Genomic DNA, 24,164 nt, shown 5'->3' with positions numbered 1-24,164 from the left:
AACATAGCTCATTTTTTTCTGACAGCGGTGAAATCCACTACGAACAAACTGTCACAACAGTGAGAGGTGCGTCTTGATATAAAATTTTGAAATATAGAGGGATAGAACAGAATCAATTTCCACTATTTATTTCTAAAAAACTTCGAAATTTGGATAAGGAAGTCTCGAATTAAAAAAAAAATGTCATAAATGTTCGAGATTAAGACTCTTTTTGGTATGAATTATGAATTATCATTTTTTTATTATGCTTATTTAAGAGAAATAAGTACAAGAACTCATTATTGGTCAATAATGAAAAATGGTTTGGTGAATTTTGTTGAAAAATAAATAAATTTGGTGTCCAAATAAAAAGTTGTTAGAAAATGATAGTGAGTAAATGATAAAAGAGGGAAAAAGTATGATTTTTGTAAAAGAATGTGTATTTACTGTTTTACTTTCATCTTGATTATAAAATTTTAAGTAAATCTGTGCATAAATGGAGATAATGAAATTCTCACTATAATCTATAATAGATAAAAAGTCTATTATGAATTTTGGAGGTTATTTTATTATTTTAAATAAAAATAAAACTGACACCAAATAATTCAAAATAATGAAAAAAATTTATAATTGAGAATGATAGTTAATATAAAAAAGAGCCTAAATGTTTAACCCGTTAAGATTTAGATTTTGAGTCCTTCGTCAATCAAATTTAATTCAAAGGAGTAACCGCATCACATGCTTCCATAAATTTCAATCTTAAAGATTAAATATTATTTCTTTACGTAGAAGGTAGAACTGTACAACTGTAGAAGACAAATATTATAATGACATAGATTTAAGTCTCCAATTCTTTTCGATAAGGAAAATGCTCTGATTGAATTGCATTTCGTGGTATATCATCCATATTTTTTCTCATATTCATCTATCCTTGAGTTCCTTAATTGAAATCCAATAGACTCTGGCCAATTTTTCAAGAAAGGACATTTTTAGGGTTTTAAAAACTAGATAGAAGAGAACATATTACAAAAAAATAAAAGAGACCAGTAATAACTAATTAATACGTACGACTACGAGTCAGATTTCAGTCCGAATCATCGGAACCGATTCTGCTTCCCGGGTTCCGAAATAAGAATCCCCAGACCCCAATCCGGAATTGTGCGTTTTTACCCGTTCCCGTTCAGTCCCTTCGTGACATGACAATGGCGTGGAAGTTGTAGGAATTAATGGGCAAGTAACCGACATTTTCACGATTTAAATTGTTTGTTTCCGGAGGGAGCCGGGAGGAGAGATACCTTCTCCAGTCCAGTGTCTTCTCGTTACATTTACACTTGTGTCTTGTGCCAAGCGTTATGAGTTAAAGACAAATGGATTCCAAAGAAAACCCTTCATCTTATCTCTCGAATTCGAATTCTGCTCAGCCTCCCTTTCTCAGAGATATATGTTTCTAATATCTCTCCACATCTTCCTTCGGTCTCTGAAATCTTGACTGGAAAGAAATCCAATCCTTATTGGATCGAAAAGCTGATCTATCATCGCCGCTACTGCTTACTGTTGTTGGACGTCGTTTATCTGAGAGGTTGGCTTGGTTCGCTTCATTTCTGCAGGGAAAGATGGCTGAAAAGAACAAAGACGTCATTAGGTTAGAGAGGGAATCCGTAATTCCCATTTTGAAGCCTAAGCTTATAATGTCGTTGGCCAACCTAATAGGTACTCACATACCCTATTCCCTTTTATTCTTTTCCTCTTCTTGAATTGAATTTCAGATTACAGCTTTTCTGTTCTTCCGCAGCCTTTGTTTCTTCTTTAACGTCGCTTTATGTGGCTTGCCTGAACTGATTTCCTCCTCCGCTGGAACAATCAACCGTTGTAATTACGACCAACTCTTGGAGAGAATTTTCCGTTTTGATTTACCATAGTCGCCTTTTTTCTTGGATGTTCTTCCGATTTCTTTTCAATTATGTGCATATCTAGCACCATTTCTGTTGTCAGAAGACTAACTGGTTTTGAGATTGTGATACTTTATCATGTAAACTTCCGGCTGTTTAGTGTTAGAACGTGTTCTTCCTCGGTTACTGACTCTCTTTACCGGACCTCGATGCCATAAAACTTTTCACTATCTTGCAGAACATGGTTCTGACCGTGCTGAGTTCATAAAGCTCTGCAAGCGAATTGAATATACAATTCGAGCTTGGTATTTTCTGCAGTTCGAGGATCTGATGGTACAGCCAGCCAACTTCTGTGTACTAAACTTTTTTCAGAGGAATAGAGCTTTACATTTTGCTGCATTGACTTAATGATTGGTCATTTTCTGTGTTGAGGTATTTGGTCATTAATATTTGTTCGTATTACGTGTCTAGCAATTGTACTCCCTCTTCGACCCGATTTATGGCTCCAAGAAATTGGCGCAACAGAATATATCTCCAGAAGAAACCAATATTCTAGAACAGAACTTCCTGACATATCTGTTTGAGGTGAGCCAATGATTGCTTCTTTCTGGCGGTATTTAATTTCTTCTTGAATGATGTATATTATTTTTCCAATAAATAATAATATTAATAGAGGGAAGCATAATCCATTTAGACACTAACTTCCTCTCGTTCTTCTCTATTGGGATGATTGATTTTCTATTATTTTTATTTGACTGAATGTTATTTCATCAATTATTGTTTTCAGCTATTAGTTGTACAATCATCTGATTGCCCTTTTCATGATAAAATTAAGTTATAATATGGCTCGATCTGGTTGGAAGGACAATGAAATTAAAAATGAAGAAAAGAAAGAACTCTCAAATTATTTCCAATAATGACTTTTTTCAAATCGAGACCCAAATTATTCTTGTAATTGGACTCTGCCTTGACTTTTCAATCAAATTACTTCTATTCTACTAGGAAACTACCACAGGATATTGAATATATTCCAATATTATTTATTCTTTTATTTTATAATACTTTCTATAGTTGCAGACTATCCCTAATTACATTACAGTTTTTTTTTCTTTTCTCCAAAATTAATTCTATTACCCTTTGCTTAAAATGGAATGAATCTATATCAACAGATATCATTCCAAAGATTCGGTGGCAAGTATTTTGAAACTTCTTCCTCATTCCCAGCTGTGTTATTTAGAACTTCCAAGAAGCTAAACTAGGCATAAGGATAAGGCTCTCCAAGCTAAAGCAAGATTTCTGGTAGCCAAATTCATTCAAGCTACATGTAACTACCCTTTCTTTAGATAAATCAAGTACAGTCCCATGTAACTATATTAATGCATCTTTTCTTGACATAAATGCCGAGTAGAGCTGTCTCCACTCCTAAGAATCTCTCTCCTTTCTTCAGTGTGCATCTTCAGCGATATGAACCACCTTCTTATACAATGTTGGAAACCATTGCACACGTACATGGTGGAACTTGATCAAGGTCAAAACTAATGTACTGGATGATTGTTGGCTATCTTATAATATGTGTTTTTCCTTGGCTTGAGAAAGGGGTGGTAAGAGAAGCAAAGATTTGGCCTGTTGGACTGGTTCTGATCATTTAGTGGTGTCAAGGTCATCCCTTTTGACAAATTATCTTAGCAGCCAGTCCCAACCTGCATTTGTACAACTTGGGATTTTCTGTCAAGATGGATCACATACGTTAAGTTGTGGAATACAGACCCTTTTGAGGTTCTAACTTTTTTAATGGTTGGAAGAAACACTTACATATCTACTCTTCTTGAGCTATTCTCGAATCTTTGTTTGATTTTGAACTTACATTCTTTTCTTCTTCCTTCTCCTCTCATATTCTCCATTCACCTCTTCTTCCTCACTATGTCTATTTTGTACTTTCTGGCTAATTCTCATATGGGCTAAGTTATATGCTGGAATGCACTAAAGTCTTGCTTGGTGAAACATGGAGCTGTCTGTGATTTTAGTCCTAGTTTGAAAGGAGATCAGCTAGGAGCCAATCCTTCAACGATCTTTAATGCAGATGCAGGTTTGAATGGGGGAAATTAGGGTCTCTGTGGGATTATGGAATTTTAGAGAAGGTTTGATGATGTTTGGTGTTATAGGAGATTTGGTTCATGGGACTGTTATATTGTGTCAAGGATTTGATTAGCTGGCTCTTTAGCCAATGAGCTGGCTAAGTCAGTTGGACCTAGCAGAATTACTTTATTTTGTTTCTATCCCTCTAGCTTGTCTCTTTTGAGGGTCCCCAGCCAATTGTGGTTGTTGTTGTCTACCTCCATCTCTTTTGCAATGTGAGTTTTACCAAATAAATATAGTCTGTTTAATACTTTAGTGTTTACTTAGGTGGTGTTTCTCCATTGGTGCTGTGATGGAAAAACCTAAAATTGATTAACCTATTGGTGCAATTGGAATTACTTTAATGTGTTTCTATCCCTCTAGCTATTCTCTTTTGAGGGTCCCTGGCCCTCTTTTATTTTTTATTTTATTTTTGGGGGGCCCGTGGGAGAATCCTGTATGAAGGTGATCCGCAGTAGGGAGTTATTATTTTTTTTCCTGCTTTCATTGCCTTGGCTGTTAATAGTAGCACCACCAAGATTTTTGATCCTTCATTCAATATCTTATTGCATAATGCATAAAAATTTTTTAGTTGATACATGTCTTTGTGATCCCAATTAAAAAATAATAAGAATTTACTTATCTATTTTCCTCAGGTGATGGATAAGAGTAATTTTAAGATAACGACTGATGAGGAGATTGAAGTTGCGCAGTCTGGGCAGTATCTATTGAATCTTCCTATTACTGTTGATAAGTCTAAGGTTTTATCCATTTCTAACATCTTGTTGAATTCGATTCCTTATATATTCTTTACATTACAAATAATGTTCTACTTTGCGGATTGTAGCTTGACACCAAACTTTTGAAAAGGTTTTTTGAAGAGCATCCTCGTGAAAACCTTCCAGATTTTTGCGACAAGGTATTTGTTTCAGTCTAAATCATTTAGATTTACAATTGTAGTAACAGGTTTCTATCCAATGATGTGTGTTAAAAACCATTACTGGCTCACATTTCCTCCATTTTGAAGGAAAACATTTAATTTAGGAGAACCTTACTGAATTGTTGATGTGAAACCAGAATGGGGGAATTAGTGGATAGAACTGACTCACCCACGACCTTGTTCTCCTGTCTGTGGCTGATTCACTCAACTTTGGATATACTCTAAGTGACCTGTTGACTATGCTAAAATATTTAGAAATCCATCATACATGTCTTGAGAGCTTTTTTTCATTGCTTTAAAGAACTAAGACATGCCCTCACTCTTCTGTTGACAAGATAGTTGGCAGACACGAAGATAGTGAGAGCAGGGGGTTAAAGCACTGTGGGGGGGGGGGGTCTTGCTAGTGTTGAATATCCCTTGGGAGGGATCATACAACATTTTATGGTTTGGGTTAAGTGAAAATGAAGAAGAGCGATGGGCAGAAGGAAAGAAGGGAATTCGAAAAAAGGGAAAGAGATTACAGTTTCTCCTATATGCTAGATTTTGTTATACCTGTACTATTTCCCTCTTTTTTATGTTTTTGTGGTTTGAAGGGAAGGAGAAGTTCTGGTTTAAATAGAGGGCATTGAATGAACAGAGTGGGGCTTTCTGGTTGAGGGTGTAGAAGGATACACCTCGGCCTTATGAAATTATTAGATCGTACACCCAAATGAAATTTAAAGCTGGTGATGTTGGAATAGAATCTAAAAATTTCATATAACAGATTTGCATAGGAAAGCAGAAGTATCTATTGGAAGCTCTGTTTATCTTCATGGCTGGATTACCTGAAGCATATTAAAATTTAGATTACGATTCTGAAAACTGCACCATAACAAACATTTATTGTTTATGCCTCTGAACCTTCTTTATCAATACTGTTTCTCTGTGGCTTGTCCTTGTCTTTTTTCAAACCCACGTACATGCTTTCTGCAGCTGTCCAACGTGTCTTGGTGTTTAGGCATCTTTGACTCTGTTTTTGGTTTTTGCATCTGGCCCTTCACAACATATGGTATTTTAAATCTCTACTGGTGGCTCGAAAATGTAAGTTCCAATTGGTTTAGGAAGATAAGGTCATAACAACACCCTCAGCTTACTTCAAACCACAATTAAGTGAAGCATCTTTGTGGTAAACAACTTACTATTTGAAAATGATGGGAGGAGCTGGAGTTAGTAAAGTAGTGACAAAAAGGAATATTAGCTGGGAAATATGATTTGGAAATTTAATTTAGAGAAGTAGAATTGAGGGTATTTCAAAATTCTTTGCTGTCAGGGATGTTGATGCATAAGCCAATGGCCATATTGCCATCCATGGGAAAACTTTTAACACTATGGGAAATGTTCATATATTTTTCTAGCCCTATACTAATATTGGATACACTCTATATCTACATGTATAGTATGTAATCTTCCGTCGAGGCATTGGGATGGACCAAACAACCGATTACTTTTTCATGGAGAAATTGGATATGCTTATTGCACGTTTATGGGGATGGCTTCTCAGAGTAACTGGGTAAGAGTTTCTTTGAGTTGTAACATTGATTATTTGTCATTTTATATCATTTGAAAGTGCTGTTTTCTTTAAAATTCATGTTTATTAAAATATGATTTCAGTTGATGTTAAATTCCTTTGAATGACCTGCAAAATAGTAAGCATAACTAGTTCTTGTGTGTGTGTGTGGGGGGGGGGGGAATAAGTTGCAATTATTTTCCTTGTTAATGAGCTGGGATCAAATGAATGATTTAGGCTTTTCACCTGTAGACTCTGCTCCTGAAGTAGTAAAGTTGACATCATGTTTCAAAGCATCAAAATTGTTAACTTACCAACATTTTTTATGAGGGAATGTGGTACCAGCAATGATTAAATTGTTTGCAAAATAATTATTTTAAATCTTATTTGAGTTCCAGTGGCCATATTGCTGCATTTGGAAGTATTAAGTAAACTTCACTTTATCTTTTTGTGATCTATGGTTGTTGCAGATTACAACGTATTTTGTCCAGAAAGCCAATGATGCAAAAACAGAAACACCAACGAGATACTAAGAAAACTGATGAAATTATCCATGAAGGAGAGCAAGATGACCTAGGTGTTGAACGGATTCGACTTGAAAATATGCAGCTCAGGTTGGAACCCTACTCAACTCAACTTGGCCTTTCCCCCCAACTACATGTGTTTGGATAGGTGAATTCTGGTCCCCATTCAACACTATTTAAGCTCATCTTAGGTTTGAAGTGTATTTTAATTTATTGAGATGGGCTGAGAATAGTCATGGTGCCTTCATTTATCTGCTGTTCCTTAACTCTGTGCGTGTTTTCATGTACAACAGACATTTTATGTTATAAATAGAGTTGTACTGATGAAACAAAATTCACTATTGGTGTGAATTCTGACTTGTTACGTCTATGTGGTTGACATTGTAAAAATCCACACTACTAGTAGATTCGGTGACATTTGCTTGATAGATCACATTACAGCTGATCTTGTCAGTTCAAGTAAGAGTCAATACTTAGCAACCTTGTTTAACAGAAACTATGTTGATTGGCCATGGAATGAAAAATTGATCAGGGATGTGATTAGTTCTGACCAGTGCTGAGATAAGGTGATTCATTCAGTAACCCATTTTTATTGACAATTTAGAAGAAGTTACAGTCAGGAAATTTGGATTTTTTTTTTTAAAGGTTGTGTTTGTTTTGCTATGAATTATATTGAGGGATTTATTGAAAACAAAAAAATTGTAAATAACAATAAGAAAAAGGAACTGTTATCGTGATGTAATGCAAAATGTTGGAAAGCAATGTCCACATCAAAACTCAGAATTGGTTTTCGCAAAATAGTGTTGGTATCTTTTGTACTCTTGGCATCCATAGAAGACTTCACTCTGCTCAAATGGCTGGATTCTCTTCTGCCCTGTAAATCATGTCCAAACATCCTGACTGGTCACGTAAACCCCAAAAATGCCAAATAGCAGAAAATAATTAGGTAAAGGGCAAATTACATATAAACCCCCTATGTTTGCAATCAATTACATCTACTACCCCTGGGAAAAAATCAATTACAAATGCCCCCCTACTGTAAAGAATTGAAAGCTAAAAATAGACAGCTCTGCTGAAAATTAATTTTTTTTCTAGGGGTAGTAGATGTAATTGATTGCAAACACAAGGGATCTATATGTGATTTGCCGTTAGGTAAATGGTCTTGCACACAAGACCTTATACATGGGGGGAGAAAAGCCCCTTCTAAATGAAAAAGGCTGATGCATGGAATCTATAAAGAATTGGACCTTTGTACAGTGTAACAAATACAGTCTTATGTTTATGTTATATTACAATGTGTTCTCTTGTCTGTGCCTCTTTTTTTTTTTTTGTTATTTATTTATTTATTTATTTGTTGGGGGGTGGGGGTGGTGGATACCTATGAATGTTTATGTACGAGTGCACATGCATTTCACAAGAAAAGGGTTTCACAATTTCATACTTGTTTGATAAAGTCCAATAATCATCCTACTCGGGTGCTTATGCCGGATATGGGATGCTTAACACCACTTTCATACTCTGTCTCTCCAGCATGCGTAACCTACTTGGCAAAATCACAATTCAAGAGCCAACTTTTGACAGGATAATTGTTGTTTACAGGTACAGACCTTTTATTTAGTTATTTGTTTTTTAGTGCTTTGTATGGTTGAATTGAAAAATAGGATCTCATTGCACATGCAGAGCTTATTTTCAAAACCATTAGCTTATAATATGAGTTTGGGCATATATCTCTACAAGGTTTCAAAAGACTTAACAGATTTATATATTTATATTTATTATATATTAGGAAATGTAAGTAGTTTGCTGGCTTTTAACCATGCTGGGATTGGGGTGAGGCCTTGTGCAAACAGTGTTCACCCTTTGGCCTGAACCGTAAAAACCTGGGCAGCCTTGAGGGTCTCCTCATTTAGAAATCCCATTTCTTTTTTTCTTTTTTTTTTTCTCCTGGGATTGGGGAGGAGAGGGTTTGGAGAGATAGAAGGTGCTAGTGTACACTACATTCCCTAACAGTTACCACAAAGAAAATGGACTTTTATAAAGATTCACTATCTGATGGTCCCAAACGAAAGAGACTTCTCACTGGTGGTGAAATATAACTAATAAGTTCTTAGAATTCCATGTCACTTCCCTCGGCACTTACAAAAATGGATGTGATTCACTTACACAAGCAGTGATTACTCTACAGGCGAGCAAGTCCAAAAACTAAAACAGATCGAGGAATATATGTGAAACATTTTAAAAATATTCCCATGGCAGATATGGAAATAGTTCTGGTGAGTTCTACTCTTCCTTAACCTGCTATCCCCCACTATTTCATTTCCCGATGAGTATTGTTATTGTTCCGTCAATAGCTGATATTGACTATCTTTTTTCTTCCTTGTATTTAATAGCCAGAGAAGAAAAATCCAAGTTTGACACCAATGGATTGGGTCAAGTTCCTTGTTTCTGCTGTCCTTGGGCTGGTCAGTTACTTGATTTCTTTGAAGTTAGGCGTGTGCTATTCTTTATTTTCGTCATACTAATTCTGACGGTACCTGCAATCACTTTATTCCAGGTTGCCCTTGTTAGTACACTTGAAATGCCTAAAGCTGATATTTGGGTTCTTATTGCCATCATTTCTGGACTGGCTGGCTACTGTGCAAAGATCTACTTCACGTTAAGTATTGAACTATTGTTTCTAATGAATTGGTTGTGTTTGGGTACGCACACTAGGTAGTTCATCAATAGCAAAGCACATGCAGACAGAGGGATCTTATTGGCTGTAGGGAAACCGAATTGGGTTTCCCACTGTCCATATAGTGTAACAGGACTCATGCCTTAATTAGGGTTAGATACATAATTCTGTAACTTTGCTGTGCTTGAGTTTTTGATCATTTACTTGGTTCTTGTTCTCCAATTTATGTAGGTTTCAGCAGAACATGGTCACGTATCAGAACTTGATTACACAATCCATGTATGACAAGCAATTGGATAGTGGGAAGGGCACTCTTCTTCACTTGTGTGATGATGTGATTCAACAAGAAGTAGGCACCAAGCCAGAATCTTTTAGTTCTTTCTTCTTCTTCTTCCTTTTTTTCTTTTTCTTTTTTTTTTTTTTGGGGGGGGGGGGGTCCTTGACTGACTTGGATATCTTTTAGACCTGTATAGTGTGTCCATTCTTTGAAACTAGTCATGCCTAGGTCACTGGGGATTTGGATGAATGATGGCTGACTGATTCAACAGTTAGCAACAGCCGACCCCCATTTAGTTGGGAAAAGGCTTCTTCTTGTTGTTGTTGTATTCCTTTTAGCAAGAATTGGTTCTGTTATGTATTGTTTCATCATGGGCCACCCAGTATCAAGCCATTTTCCCAAGTCAAATTTTAGAACCCAGTGAGTGAATCACATGTTTCTCAACTTAGTGCACACAATATGCAGGTCAAAGAGGTTATCATTGCTTTCTTTATTTTGATGGAACAGGGTAAAGCTACAAAAGAGGTACGTACTTATAATGTATTCAATCTCTTGAACATATGAATATGGAAGTTTGATTAATATTGATGCTTTGATACAGGATCTTGACCTTCAGTGTGAAAAATTAATTGAAGAAGAGTTTGGTGCGCAATGCAACTTTGAAGTAGATGATGCTGTCCAGAAGTTGGAGAAGTTAGGCATTGTTAGTCGGGTGAGTTTTATCTATCATCATTTTGAACTATGTCAGTGTAAGATAGTATTCGTTGAAAAGCGGAGTATCTAGGCGATCTACGTCGGTTTGTGTATTGGACTACAAATGGTAGTGAAAATGGATCTTAATAAGTATTGCTGTCTCACAATGTTGGGCCTGTAATAAATAGTTCAGATACACCATATTTGAATTCATAAGTTGGCAAAATAAACTCTTTCAAAGTAATGAATCTGGTGGATTGGACAAAATGATCCCTCCACTGCTACAACTCCAAATTAAAGATATGGGATGCAATAGTCTATCCTATCTCTTTACAAAACAACTGAAAAATCTGCATTCCAGGATACTATTGGAAGATATCATTGTGTATCCTTGAAGCGTGCTAATGAGATCATCGGCACAACTACAGAGGAACTTGTGCTCAAGGCAAGACAAGGAACTATTGCTCCTTGACATCATCTTTGGAAGGTAAGTTTCTTCTCACCTTCATGCGTTCAGTTGAAGGCAGAACTAATCCTTCAATAACATTTGCAGGTGGGAAGAACCATGATTCTCACTGGTGAGATATGGCGTTTCAAGTTAATGGATGGTTTTATTATATGGTTCTACTGAATCCACATCATCCCTTTTCTTTTCTTTTTTGGCATGTCTATAAACTTTTGTCACCGGCTCTGAATCTCAATGCGGCAACCGGTACTGAAGCCTGACATCGGTTCCTTCTTTCTTTTCTTCTTCTTTGTTTTTCTTTCCGTCCCTTCTTGTTTCCCTTTTGATGTTCTCAGTCGAGTCCTTGGACTTGGAAGAACTATGATTTGTAATGACTGGAATTTGTTTTATTGCTTAGCTTCTAGGTGATGTATGTAGGAGCCATAGACTCGGGTGGTGTATTACTCGTTCTTTGATAAAGAGATTAGTCTGGTATCAATAATAGTTGATACAACATAAAATAGGAAATACACTTCACCCCTAAGACAGGGAATGAAGATTACACAGCTTATTGGTGAAAGAGAGAAACAAAGAAACCAGAAGATTGGCAACACCATTACAGTGTTTATTTAGACTAAAAGCAGTAAATTCTTCTTCTTTTTTTTTTTTTTTTTTTTTATAATATAATTTTTTGGTGGGGGCGAGAGAACAAGAGGTTCAAGAAAAGTGCATTAGACCCCTTGTGCGGAAATCAAATCAGAACGAGCAGCTGCAATAGATTGGATTTCTGGGTGGGGGGGATTGCCCTCTCCACTATTATTATTGTCGAAACAGTATACAGGAGCTTGCCATTTGGAGTCCTGAAGCACTGCTCCCACCTCAAACGTGATGACATGAGCAGCTCTTCCCGTGTAGAAGAGCCAATGGACGGGACGCTTGGTGACGACATCCTCGTAGTACCAAATGAAGTCAACCTTCTCCCAGACGTTGCAGAGGAAGCCATCAACGTATCGCTGGCCCAGGTAGGTGGCATCTTGGAGCCAGTTAGGGCGAAGGATGCCAACCTCGAGGTGGGCAGTGCGGCATTCCTTGGAGGAGTCGAGGGTGTAGAAGAAGGAAGTGCCGTTATTCCACTCGAGATCGTAGAGGAGCTTGCCCAGTTGATTCTGGATGATGTTGAAGTTGCGTCCGTTGGGCCAGTCGTACCAGAGGTCTATGACTTGGAGTGACCCGCTGTAGTTCATTACCAGGATGGAGTGGAATTGCTGTGGCCATGGAGTCGGAGTGGGTATCGAGGAGGAGGAGGAGGAGGAGGAGGAGGAGGAGCTTGAATCTGCCGCAACATCGACAGCGGAAGGGACGCTGAAAACGGAGAACCCAAAGAGGAAGACAAGCATCAACATGTTGATGAGCGTAATCGGAATTCGGTTGATTTCAGGGAGTCCCATTTTGCCTCTTTTTCCCCCCTCCACTTCAACTCCCTCTGTCGACGATGGTTCAGACGCCTGGGGAAGAAGATAACACACTAGACGAAGAAGCAAAGCGTGGGGCGTGGGGCGTGGGGCGTGGGCTGATCACAAAATAAGCCGATTCTCAATAAATGATGCCCTTCCAACTTCCAAGTTCGAACACATCCCAAGCGTGTATGGGATTTTTTGGATTTATATTATTTGCCGCAGCACCAGAGGCCCAGATGATGCCACATGTAAAAACTTGTATTCACGGTTATAAAATCAAAATGTAGGATATAACTGTAAATACAAAATATTTAGATTACAATCAAGAACCTTTTAATTTATTTTTTTTCAAGAACAGAGATTTTCAACATCCATTCCTCTTTCTCCCCCTGAAAAGCGTCTCTCTCCTCTTTTCATAAGTTGGAAGCTCCTACTTAAAGGACATTTGAGACATTTTCATTTTCTTTCTAAATATGTGATTGACAAGTGTGTTAAAAATAATCCCAATGGAGGAGTAGTAGGATGGTTAGGAACCTGTTTCTTAGTGGAGAGGTCATGGGTTCAACTCCTACCGGCGGCATATGTAATATCCTTATCCTCATATATAAAAAGTGCCTTTGTACCAAAGCAAAAATCACAAGACCAAATGTCTCTTTTTGTCTCTTAAAATGGCATAGTGGTATACTCCATTAATAGATTCAGTTAAGATATGGTTAAATAATTCATAATTCATAAATTGTCCTTAATAATATTACCTTTATCCACTTGTTTCTATTTTTTTTTAACAATATTGCATGTGGAATTTTAATCTGGATTCAACAAATCCCAATTAATAGCCCTTGTTTTTCGTCTCGAAGAGGTTCTTGCCCTTAATTACTCTCCAGACAATCTTCCTTGCATTGTTTTCTGTTTGCTTCGTTTTTTGCTCATCGCCAAGTGCTCAGTCGTCAATGTCATGCACATCGCAGAAATGGTTTTTCTTCACCAATCGCAAGGGCAAACCATCCTCTTCATCCGTTTTGCCTTTTTCCTGTGATCTAAAGCAAGTTTTGTCCATTAGTCTTTATGTCTCGTTATCAAAGACTTTGTTTAAAAAAAAAAAAACATTGTTTAGATACTATACCGAGATTAACTAATAAAAGGCCTAAAGCCGGAAGTGATCTTATAAGCCAATCTGGTTACGAAAAAATATCTCAATATTGTATTCGTCTAGAAGAAAAACAAAAATTGTATTTTCATTATAGTATGACAGCGCTACAACTACTTACATATATATATATATATATATATATATTTTTTTGGTAAACACTACTTACATATATTCGTATCAATGAAAAAGCAAAAGGCTCAAACACAAAACAATAGTGTTGTATTTTTACTTCAGATTTTGCTAGTTAGTGCTAGTAAAAATGGTTGATTTATTTTTTTTATCGTACATTCTTTTTGGTAATAATGAAATCTTAAATTTTGACGGAGAAGAATAAAAGATAAATGTATATTTGATTCTTTTAAATTATTATATATAGAATAAGATAAAAGCGTACTTGTAACTTTTAGTACAAAAATATTACTAACGATATGTTTATTTATCTCTCCCTCTGATTTAATTTATTATATTGATGGAAAATGAGACAGTTGTCATTTTAAGAGATATTTTATAGTGTTTTTAGCAATGTGATATGCTCTTTTGTATCTATGATTGCTGCTCTCCCTTTCTTTCTAGGGTGTCACTGAAATTTCCCTCATAATAATAAAGAAATAAATAAAAAAGAAAGAAATATATATAGCAAGCGGCGGTGCGAAGCATCAGCGGGCACAGATGGGGCGTAGCGAGCGTGCGAAGGAACGGGCGAAGGAGCGAAGGGAAAAGAGGGTCCAAGAACTATCCGTTCTTAGAAGGATACCTTACACTGAGCAAGAGAGGTTAGAGTTGTCTCGAATATATTACTTGTTTCATTACTGATTTCTGATTTCTGATTTCTGATTTCTTTACGTGCTTCTGATGAATAATTCATCGGCGGAGTAAAAAAATGTTTTGCTTCAAATCTATGAGCTCCCCCCTTCAATTAGTTTTTGTCGTTTATTCTTATTGATATTGAAATCATGTCTGCAATGAGGTTTCCGAATTATATCTGATCGAAAATCGTGGTGGAATTTGCTTAATGTCACCAACCACCTCTACTCTACTCTCCTTGGAATGCTCACTTTTGTTAAGGACTCCTCTCTTTCACTTGAAGACTCTTCACCACTTATTTAAACGAGCGCAAAAACTAGAACGTTGAATCAACCCAGCAACCGGTCAAGATAATAAAGCCACCAAACTCAACAGCTACATGGTTTTGTTATCGTTATGTGTCAGGAATTGGATCCACTTATTCCCAGAAACATTTAAGACAAGGATATCTTCCATATTTGCTTACAGGTATGGTTTGGGTATGGAACTCCGTTAAAGATCTGTCATAGAGAGGGTTTAACGTGTCAAAGGCAGCCCTTGAACTAGTATTGCAGGTGATAGCATGACACTATAGACTCCCAGCTGATGTATCAAAAATATTTTTTGATAAGAATACTAGCTTATTGGAACTATTAGAAGTGACAGAAGGCTATGCCGGCAGTAAGCTGGGCTGAAAGTTAATAAATGAATGCCGAGATATGCTACCCACAATTTGATTCTTGACTTTTATTGTAGCTTGTCACTGAGATGGATTTGTGCGGATGGTGAACAAATATTTTCAGTAAAGATACAGTGACAATCCTTCAGTTGTATTGGATTTTTATTTAGGTGGTGGAGCTCACAAACTGTTGCTGTGGTCACTGGAGCTAACAGAGGAATTGGATATGAGATTGTTAAGCAACTAGCAGTTCATGGGTTGACTGTTATTCTTACATCAAGAGACATCAGCAAGGGCCATGAAGCAATGGAATCATTACAGGGTGAAGGTTTAAATGTTGCCTTCCATCAATTGGACATTCTGGATGATGCATCTATAAAATTATTTGCTGAGTGGCTACAACAGAGATATGGTGGTGTCAATATTCTGGTAAGTTTTTCAATGCTTTGATTTATATTTTATGTTGTTTCCGGCACTCTGTATGCCGAAAAAGGTTCTATTAGAAATTGTAGGCGATCATCTCATCAATCTATAATCTTGCAAGATTGAAGAGGCATGTTGGTTGGTTTGTAAAAGGTATATTAAGAAAGGAATGGACAATGTTTTGCCGTACTTGAGCGAAGGGCTCAGTTGTTATATAGAAGAATCATATTGTTTTTTGTGGCCTTTGGAAGGTTTAGCAATAGTTTTCTCTTGATATATCTACTGACTGGTGGAGATATTTAATTTCAGGCCTTGTTCCATAATTGCAATCCATTTGAACAAACATGTTTTCTCTTGATATATCTACTGACTGGTGGAGATATTTAGTTTCAGGCCTTGTTCCATAATTGCAATCCATTTGAACAAACATGTTTTCTCTTGATATATCTACTGACTGGTGGAGATATTTAGTTTCAGGCCTTGTTCCATAATTGCTAGCCATTTGAAGAAACATGTTCCCTGAGCCTGTTTGTTACAGAAATCCTCAGTCCACCTCATTTTTGTATGCCTTTAGTGCAACCATACTTTGTGTAACTAGTCTAAAGATAGCCTTGCCTTGAGTGCTAAGTGAGTCTCATATCCTTCTGACTAAACAAAATCTATCAGAACACTGCTGTAGGCCCAGAGTTATCTGCGCCAGTCCATTGCCTAAGGGATGGTTAAACTTTCTTAAAATAAATTGAAGCTTAGCTAAAAATAAGTGAATACAAGGATTAGAGGGCAAAAAGTCCCACTTTCAGGAGAAAGATAATTAATATAAACAAATAGTGGAAGCTCTATTTTTATTGAAGAATAGGAATTTGATGTACAATATGTATAATAAGAACAGTAGAAGAATGACATCGTTGGTTTCACTCTTCTTCAAGTGGACACTGAAGTACATTTTAGTAGAAAGTTCGGCTGTTTAGAACTTCCAAGAGGGTTTTACTTGGCTATATGAGGTTTAAAGGTTATGTGAACTGTCTCCATGCAGGTAAATAATGCAGGTGTTAATTTTAATCGTGGACCAGATAATTCTGTTGAATTTGCTGAGAGGGTTATTTCAACGAACTATTTTGGCACCAGAAAGATGATTGAGACAATGACTCCATTGATGAAACATTCTGCTTCTGGTGCTCGCATTGTGAATGTGAGTTCCAGACTTGGTAGACTGAATGGAAGGCGGAATGTGAGTGGCATTTTTGTTTTCTACCGCTTGACTTTGTTCTTTCTTTTGACCTTTTTATTTTGTTCCCTCTCTTCCTCCCATTTTGCTGGAAATGTTTGATGCATTTGCTTTTGAAGGAGTTGGGTAAAACTGTTAAAGAATAGAAATAAATGGATATGTATCTATTTTTCAAATGTTGAAGAACTAATTTTCATATATGACATATATTTCTCTTCTGTTTTTCTGCTTGAAAGTGTTGGATTTTCTGAAATGAGTCAGAGCAGTAGAACAGTAGGAATACAACAGCACTGATAAGATAATAACAATAATAAAGGCCATTGATGATTATTCCTTGGTTTTGCAAAATTTAGGTTCAATTTTTTCTCTTTCTGTTATAGTTTTATCTTCTTTTTCCCAGTCTGTTAGATGAATATTTAGCATTCATCAAAGTCTTTCAGGGTTTTTCCAGCCCACAATTTTTCTTGGTACAGAGACATTATTGTTACATTTTAGTTTTGACTTCTATGCTGATGAATGGCTCAAAACTTTGCCCAAATTTATTGATGCACTTTGGATTTTGTCAGAGACTGGCAGATGCAGTGTTGAGGGAGCAGCTTGCTGATGAGGATTCTCTCTCCGAGGAACTGATAAATAGGACTGTTACAGGCTTCCTTGAACAAGTTGAACAGGGCATTTGGGCTTCAGGTGGCTGGCCTCAAACCTATACTGACTACTCTATGTCAAAGCTTGCAGTTAATGCTTATACTCGATTTCTGGCAAAGGCATTCTCGGACCGGCCAGAAGGTCAGAAAATACATATTAATTGCTATTGTCCTGGCTGGGTGAAGACTGGTATGACTGGTTGGGCGGGGAATATATCTGCAGAGGAAGGTGCTGACACAGGAGTCTGGCTTGCCTTGCTAGCTGGACAAACAGTCACAGGAAAGTTTTTTGCAGAAAGGCGTGAGATTGGTTTCTAATAGTCAGCTTGCGGGTAAATGCAACAAAACATTTGTGTTAGGTGTACTCCTACTTTGATTGTTGGACTAAAATGATTATTTATGGGAGGCAGTAGTTTTATTTCTTGATGGCCTGCTTTAACCTGTTTTGGAGTAGGTAACTGGATCAACTCTTCTCATTGAGGACGAGGGGGAAATGTGAAGCCCTTCTGGTAAAATGATTTAAGTTGTTTGATCCACTTTGGTTGATTTAAAGTTGGTTCAAGTCAAAGCCATGTGATTTTGCAGTTTTGTTAGATCAAACAAATTTCATTTGAATGCTCTTCCAAAGTCAGTACGGAATTGGTTTCATCTTTGTAGGTTGATACATACTGACGGTGGGAGGTGGAAATGATTTGGTTTTCCCAGTTGCGCACATTGATGAAAGAGTTTTTTGACACTGGAACAAGCTTGGGGAAATGTCAAGCAAGCGTCTTTATCTGGTAACTGTAATGATTGTCCAATATTTCCCCATTTCAAGGAAGTGAAGTGCCTGTGGATGGACTAAAGAGCAGCATAGATGGGATCCAAGCTGAAACCCACGGTTGAAAGCTCAAGAAGGAAGTTCTAAAGCAGAGTTTTTTTGAACCTTGCCTCTCGTGTGTCATATTTGCACTGGCAGTTGTAGAGACCACATTCTTTGTCTAGCACCTGCGTGATAAAAACTGGTCTCCTTTTCGGGATGTCTTGACTTATCTTAGAGGTTATCAGGGTTGATTGTAGTTGCCAGCGTAACCAAGTTTGGGTTCCATTGTCCCCAGTCACCATACTAGGATTTTTATTCGTGCTCTTTTTTGTACTATATTTTTGTCTTGGTAAAATGGGTTTTTTTCCGCACTCTGGAAATTACGAATTTAAATGTCTACTGTTTTTATGTCTTGATGTTTCCGTGAATTGTGTAGGATCTCTTTGTCTTCTCCACTATTATACAGCTCTAATTCTATTTTCATCTATGGTCTCCAAGGAAAAAGAAATTAAAAAAAAAAAGGCCCGTCAAACCAATTGGAACAGAAATGGCAAGCTTCTTCCAATTTCTCCTTTGCAGTTAACCTTCATTGTGTCAAACATGGTACAGAGACCCTTGTTGGAAAAGCACTATCAAGGTCCCTCAAGTATAACAGTCGGCCATCTTGTTGCTGGGCATTCAAATTCTCATAGCTACATCACCGTTAGCAGAAGATTCTTGCAAATCACTAAACCAAAGCAAGACCTTCCTGCCCTCGTCGATGCAACAACACCACGATCAGTATTCCAGCGTAGCTCTTCGCAGGAAGAAGTTAAGGGATGAGTTTCTCCGCAACCCAATGCCGTTGACCGAGGCGAGGATGCTGAAAGCAAAGGCTTTCATTTCTTCAGTGGACTCTTCCCTTTCTAGTTTCTTCCTCGTCCGTCACTCTCCCTGACTACTTCTGCCATTGTTTGATTGGGTTATTCCATTTCCTGAGGATCAAGAAAGTAGGAGCAAGGTCAACGTAGCCGGACGGATGGATGGTGCTTGGCAGAGATTCTTAGTTCTTTGGGCCAAGCGAAAATTCCATGTCCCCCTCAGTTCTGTTGGGTTTTGTTGTTGTTAAGGACTTGTCAGGCTGGTAAACCCTGATTGTCTGTGTCGACGAGAGGTCATTGTTTGAAAGTCGGAGTACAACAATGATATGCACAAGGCATTTCAATATATATATATATATATATATATATATATCATCCGAAGCATAGTGGAGTGGTTTTTAAAGAGTGAGTTAGTTGCAGGATCGATTTCGAGTCGTCTACTGGGTGGGTTCCCCCCCCCCCCCCCCCCCCAAGTAGAATTAGGAAGTCTATGCCTGCTCCTAAAATAATTTATCTTCAACCACTACTGGTGGGCCATATGGCTGTTGGTGTGGTTGTTCTTTTGATGCCCTCCATCTGTTCTCTTTGCTTCCTCCATTCGCTCCCCACGCTCTCTCAACTGCGGGAATTGATTCAACGGGGAATGTGGGTCGATTTTGATCTTCTTCATGACTCCATGTAGGAAACAAGCGAATGAAGAAGAGCTTCCCAAGGATTGCTTTGCCTCCCTTGCATGCAAAGAAATTACAGGTATCAACTTTCTTATGTATAAACTTGAAGAATTCATGTGATGTCCAACTTCCTTTTGGCCCCTTGCTACTGTCACTCTTCAGAAGGTTTTGAAGAACGCATACATATAGAACAATTTCTCAAAATTCTATTGTTAAACCTTCTTCCCTCCCCCTAAATAAGGACTGAAGGCAAAACCTGATGATACTTAAGTGGTGAGATCAAGTCTAGTTTCACTGTTCCATTCCATTGCCAGATCGCAGTGCAAGACGCATGGCTGACTATGTTAATGAACATAGTTAGGGTACAGACCTCCGACCTATTTTAGTCCTGTCCTTCATTAGTTGGATGAAGATTAAATTTCCATGAGGGATTTGGATATCTACATGTACTGCTTCATATTAGTTTTCTCCCCACAAATGAAAGGCTGCAGAATTGTGAAGATTCACCCTTTCGTTATTCTATCATAGTTTGTTACCCTAATACCTTTCATTGCTGTCTGCTACTTCTGTACAATTTCTTCCATTCTGCTTTGACTGGGACTGTATTCCAGGTTCAATGTGTAGGCGTCCATAGTCCCTACCGTTCCTCGTCGCTGAAGTTCCCTTACCAAATGTCAAAGATTTTTGCAGCATTATTTGGAGGTGCTGCAGGAGCCATTGGTTTGATGGGGATGATAATGGTATTCTTATGGTTCTGCCTGTGTCAAAGTAGGAGCATTTCGAGAAATTCCGAGACTGCTTCATCTGATCCATCTGTTCAAGGTAGTGTAACAGGTTTTGCTTAAAAGGATATTGATTTAATTGCACTCAATGTCTGGGACTAAAGATCCTCTTCTTTTTATCCTGGACCACTTTGCTTTGCTTTGCTTGTAATTGACAGTGGGAAGAAACATCAGGCTTGAGTTGTCCTCAACAGGCCGTGTGTCTCTTCCACCTCAGTCACCTGATGCTAGGAGTTTTACAATGGAAGACTTGACTTTGGCTACAAAGAACTTTAACGACATTAATTTCATCGGAGAAGGAAAATTTGGAAAGGTGTACAAAGGTTTTCTTCAAGATGGAACAATTGTGGCCATAAAAAAACGACTTGGGATGCCAACTAAAGAATTTTTTGAGGAGGTAATGACCACCTTTTTTCTACTCCAGCCTTTGGAGGACATCTTTCCAGATATACTCATGTTTGTTTTGTGCAAATTCAAATATAATTTGAATTTTAAATTGTTGAAAGTTCCTTCTTGGAACTTATGATTATATTCTCCTGTCTTGTTTATGTTGCTATTTAATGGGATAGTTTCATTATTGATTTCTCTTTAATACACTGAATCCCTTCTTTTCAGTTGCAGAGCAGAAAAACTTGTTTTGAGTTTCATTTTGGCAAAAATTTGATGATGATACTGATAGTGGTCTGTTTACTATTATGTTCTCTTCCAATGCAGAAACTAATTTTGAAATTTAAACCATTAATTTGTCAAAAACGCTTCTTTTTGTTTCCTTACGTTTTTCATTTTCCAGCTTCTTTTTATTTCTGTTACAGCCTGAAATATTAAGTACAGATTTTCTTCCTTATCAGGTGCTTTTTCTGTCATCTATTCGGCATCGGAATCTTGTCAGCCTTCTTGGGTACTGCCAGGAAAATAAACAACAGATGCTAATCTACGAGTATATAACCAATGGAAGTGTTTCTAGTCATTTATATGGTAACTCTTAACCTGTACATACTCGAAATTCTATTGGTTTGTAACATATGAAGTTACAGCACTTAGTTTTTTGCTGATATCAGTACTTATGTCTTTTGGCTGATATCAGTACTTATGTCACTCATTATTCTTTTTCTGACATGTGAGATAACTGATCCTAGCACACACTTCACTATATTTTTCTTTACAATACTTGCATCTCCAATGGTCATTTGTTTATAATTGTATGAGCATTCTTGTTTCCTCTTTATAGGTGCCAGTCAGGTTTCCCATGAAAAAATAGAATTCAAGCGTAGGCTCTTAATAGCTCTAGGGGCAGCTAAAGGTGATCCTCTGCAAAATCAGTAAGCATTGGTGGCTTTCCTGGTATAGGTTTTATTTTTCCCATGAAGAGTTATTATGGATCACTGGAATTATCTTATAAACTTCACTCAGACAAAATCACTTGTGCATAAGGTCACGTAGTGAGTATCATGTTGTTCTGCTTACTTATACTTTGATGCAGGTTTGGCTTAGCTCCATTCATTGAGCCCTCATTTGGTACATAAGGACTTCAAAACAGACAATGTTCTCGTAGATGAAACTTTGATCGCTAAGGTTGCAGATTTTGGGCTTCACACTTTACTTGGTGGAGTTGATGTTGCTGGTCCATCTTCTCGAATGATGGCCGACGACATATTCGTTGCTCCAGAGTATTTTTCATCTCCTTCCAACTCTATATTAGATTGTATTTTTTTATACCCCAGTACCCCACTTCTTGAGATGCTAATACTTAATACCGTATGCTGCTTCATGATTTTGATGACAAAATAGAACAATATTATATTATGGATTGGTTATCCAATAAGGAACTTGACTCAGGGTATTACCTGGTCAAGTCAGCTAATTGGGGATCTTAAACCATTTGTGTTAAAACTTTAGCTTTTTTATTAAAAATTTTTTTTTAAAAAATTATATATATAAGAAAAGTAGTCACTGGGTATCAAATTGCTGAAACTATCATTGACTTTTTCATTTTTATTTGATTTTACAATTTGTTGTAGAAGAAACTATCATTGTCATTTTATCACAAAAAGAGAGAAGCATACCAGTATCACTTGGTAGTCATAGAGTATTATAATGTGCAGGGTGAAAGAGTTTGGAAGATTCTCGGAAAAGAGTGATGTGTATAGTTTTGGAGTGTTCCTGCTAGAGCTGTTGAGTGGGCAAGAAGCAGATCAATTGGTGTCCTCTGGACTTGATCAGAAGTTGTTTGAATGGGTAATTCACACTCTGCTTACTTTGCTACTATTGATAAGACAATCCTGACTGTTCAATGGACATTTCTCATATCATTTATTTTCCTCTGAGGCAGAAGCATTGTTTCTTTTGCTTCCCATCACGCTGGTAGTAGTAGGTCTAAAGCGCAGATTTAACTATTCCTCCTCTCTATCTCACCTGGTTGATGGTACATCGTTCAAATTCCTGACGATTCTTATAAAAATACTTGGAAATGTCATTGCAACTTTGCTGGAGAAGTGAATTTGCATTTTGAAGTTTAAGTTTCAGCTTCGTTATGCACATTTAAAATTGTTTGCAGCTTGTAGTTGAGTTACTTTTTCTGGCTTCTTGAAGGCACAGAATTATCAGGACTCAAGCATCATATCCTCAATCATAGATCGCAAAATGGGCAGCAGTTTTACAACTGAAGGCATAAAAGAGTTCATACAGTTGACTGCCCGCTGTGTGGAATTCTCTAGTGAGAGGAGGCCTACCATGAAGTATGTTGTAGCAGAACTGGATCGGGTACTCGAGAAAGAATTGAGCTTGACAACAATCATGGGTGAAGGAACCACCACGGTCACTCTCGCGAGCCAGCTATTTACTGCTTCAAGATAATAGAATTGGTATACTTTATTGGCATTTTTTTTAATGAGATCTTTGTGGGTTGTAGTTTGATTTATGGAGTAAAAGATACAGTTGTTTGATAAGTGTATAGAAGAACAGCTGCGTTATTTGATTTGATTTAATTTAATTTCTTTGAAACTGTAAAATTTGTAAGAAATCATGTTGTACAACATTCTTTGTTGGTAATATCATTATCAGGTTGCAGATTGAGGTTAGTGTGGTCTTTGTTTTGTTTTGTTTTTTTTTTTTTTTGGCCAAAAAGTCATGTGTTTGTTTGTTAGGTCATATAAGTAACTGTATTATGAGATCATGATTAGCGATGTTTGGAAATCATAGTCCACGATGAGATCAAGACACCACCACGTCAGCGGCAGGCACTAACATGACAAAATCCATATTTGACAGGGTTGAGGATGCAACGTAGGGACAGTCACCGAGTTTCTTTTCACCTATGTCGAAGAAAGAATCTCTTTAACCAACCATGGGATCTAATTCTAACCCTCATATTAGTGTTCAACCTCATTAGTCATTACCTCACACAGCAAGTAGTGAGAGAGAGGTAATGATGAATTTAGTCCAATCATTAATATTAATATATCACAACATCATGGGTGATAAATGAATATTCTTTTCTCCATAGGCGAAAGAGAAAGAGAAAGAGAAAGAAAAGAAAGTTTATATTAGACCTTACTCCCAATAATGAAACCTGGGGGTGGGTGGAGATAACTTATACTCTTAATTGAA

At 37.2% G+C, this 24,164-nt stretch overlaps 3 protein-coding genes and 1 pseudogene across 6 annotated transcripts; 3 read left to right on the top strand and 1 right to left on the bottom strand.

Annotated features, from left to right (window-relative positions):
- Nucleotides 1-1,157: 1,157 nt before the first annotated feature.
- Nucleotides 1,158-11,298, top strand: LOC149019850 (aminopeptidase (DUF3754)). Its single transcript, XM_089147835.1, has 16 exons — nt 1,158-1,689; nt 2,107-2,201; nt 2,340-2,453; nt 4,640-4,744; nt 4,831-4,902; nt 6,360-6,472; nt 6,940-7,083; nt 8,524-8,592; nt 9,179-9,266; nt 9,384-9,455; nt 9,548-9,648; nt 9,899-10,016; nt 10,410-10,469; nt 10,546-10,656; nt 10,999-11,124; nt 11,191-11,298. Exons 1-15 carry the CDS (start codon nt 1,593-1,595, stop codon nt 11,107-11,109), a joined length of 1,470 nt encoding a protein of 489 aa, XP_089003961.1. The 5' UTR covers nt 1,158-1,592; the 3' UTR covers nt 11,110-11,124; nt 11,191-11,298.
- Nucleotides 11,299-11,748: 450 nt separating this feature from the next.
- Nucleotides 11,749-12,663, bottom strand: LOC149019849 (uncharacterized protein At4g14100-like). Its single transcript, XM_089147836.1, has one exon. It carries the CDS (start codon nt 12,528-12,530, stop codon nt 11,814-11,816), a length of 717 nt encoding a protein of 238 aa, XP_089003962.1. The 5' UTR covers nt 12,531-12,663; the 3' UTR covers nt 11,749-11,813.
- Nucleotides 12,664-14,296: 1,633 nt separating this feature from the next.
- On the top strand, nt 14,297-19,093 carry LOC149019848 (NAD(P)-binding Rossmann-fold superfamily protein). Of its 3 annotated transcripts, XR_016172114.1 has the most exons (6): nt 14,297-14,462; nt 15,322-15,580; nt 16,608-16,802; nt 17,366-17,775; nt 17,898-17,952; nt 18,101-19,093. XR_016172114.1 is itself a non-coding variant. In XM_089147834.1 (5 exons), exons 1-4 carry the CDS (start codon nt 14,359-14,361, stop codon nt 17,759-17,761), a joined length of 954 nt encoding a protein of 317 aa, XP_089003960.1. In that variant the 5' UTR covers nt 14,297-14,358; the 3' UTR covers nt 17,762-17,775; nt 17,898-19,093. The 3 variants fall into 3 exon arrangements, 2 of the variants coding, with proteins under 2 accessions (XP_089003960.1, XP_089003959.1); XM_089147834.1 differs by having other exon boundaries at nt 17,898-19,093; XM_089147833.1 differs by lacking the exons at nt 17,898-17,952; nt 18,101-19,093 and having other exon boundaries at nt 14,299-14,462; nt 17,366-17,869.
- Nucleotides 19,094-19,597: 504 nt separating this feature from the next.
- On the top strand, nt 19,598-23,640 carry LOC149019847 (putative serine/threonine-protein kinase PBL28; annotated as a pseudogene). Its single transcript, XR_016172113.1, has 8 exons — nt 19,598-19,855; nt 20,388-20,598; nt 20,717-20,955; nt 21,407-21,533; nt 21,787-21,858; nt 22,039-22,225; nt 22,661-22,793; nt 23,154-23,640. The product of XR_016172113.1 is annotated as a putative serine/threonine-protein kinase PBL28 (transcript).
- The last annotated feature ends 524 nt before the right edge of the window (nt 23,641-24,164 follow it).

Source organism: Hakea prostrata, chromosome 3, assembly GCF_041222555.1.
Source record: "Hakea prostrata isolate BN-2017 chromosome 3, UWA_Hpros_2, whole genome shotgun sequence".
Classification (NCBI taxonomy): domain Eukaryota; kingdom Viridiplantae; phylum Streptophyta; class Magnoliopsida; order Proteales; family Proteaceae; genus Hakea; species Hakea prostrata.
The sequence above is the reverse complement of the archived record's forward strand: the minus strand, read 5'-3'. Positions and strand labels throughout refer to the sequence as shown.

Bases quoted from the DNA above. Each gene is read 5' to 3' on its own strand.
- LOC149019850 (XM_089147835.1), top strand. From the start codon at position 1,593: ATGGCTGAAAAGAACAAAGACGTCATTAGGTTAGAGAGGGAATCCGTA. The intron at 2,454-4,639 runs GTGAGCCAATGA...TATTTTCCTCAG, and splicing joins TCCTGACATATCTGTTTGAG to GTGATGGATAAGAGTAATTT. The intron at 10,017-10,409 runs GTAGGCACCAAG...CACAATATGCAG, and splicing joins ATGATGTGATTCAACAAGAA to GTCAAAGAGGTTATCATTGC.
- LOC149019848 (XM_089147834.1), top strand. From the start codon at position 14,359: ATGGGGCGTAGCGAGCGTGCGAAGGAACGGGCGAAGGAGCGAAGGGAA. The intron at 15,581-16,607 runs GTAAGTTTTTCA...GTCTCCATGCAG, and splicing joins ATGGTGGTGTCAATATTCTG to GTAAATAATGCAGGTGTTAA. The intron at 16,803-17,365 runs GTGAGTGGCATT...GGATTTTGTCAG, and splicing joins GACTGAATGGAAGGCGGAAT to AGACTGGCAGATGCAGTGTT.
- LOC149019849 (XM_089147836.1), bottom strand. From the start codon at position 12,530: ATGGGACTCCCTGAAATCAACCGAATTCCGATTACGCTCATCAACATG.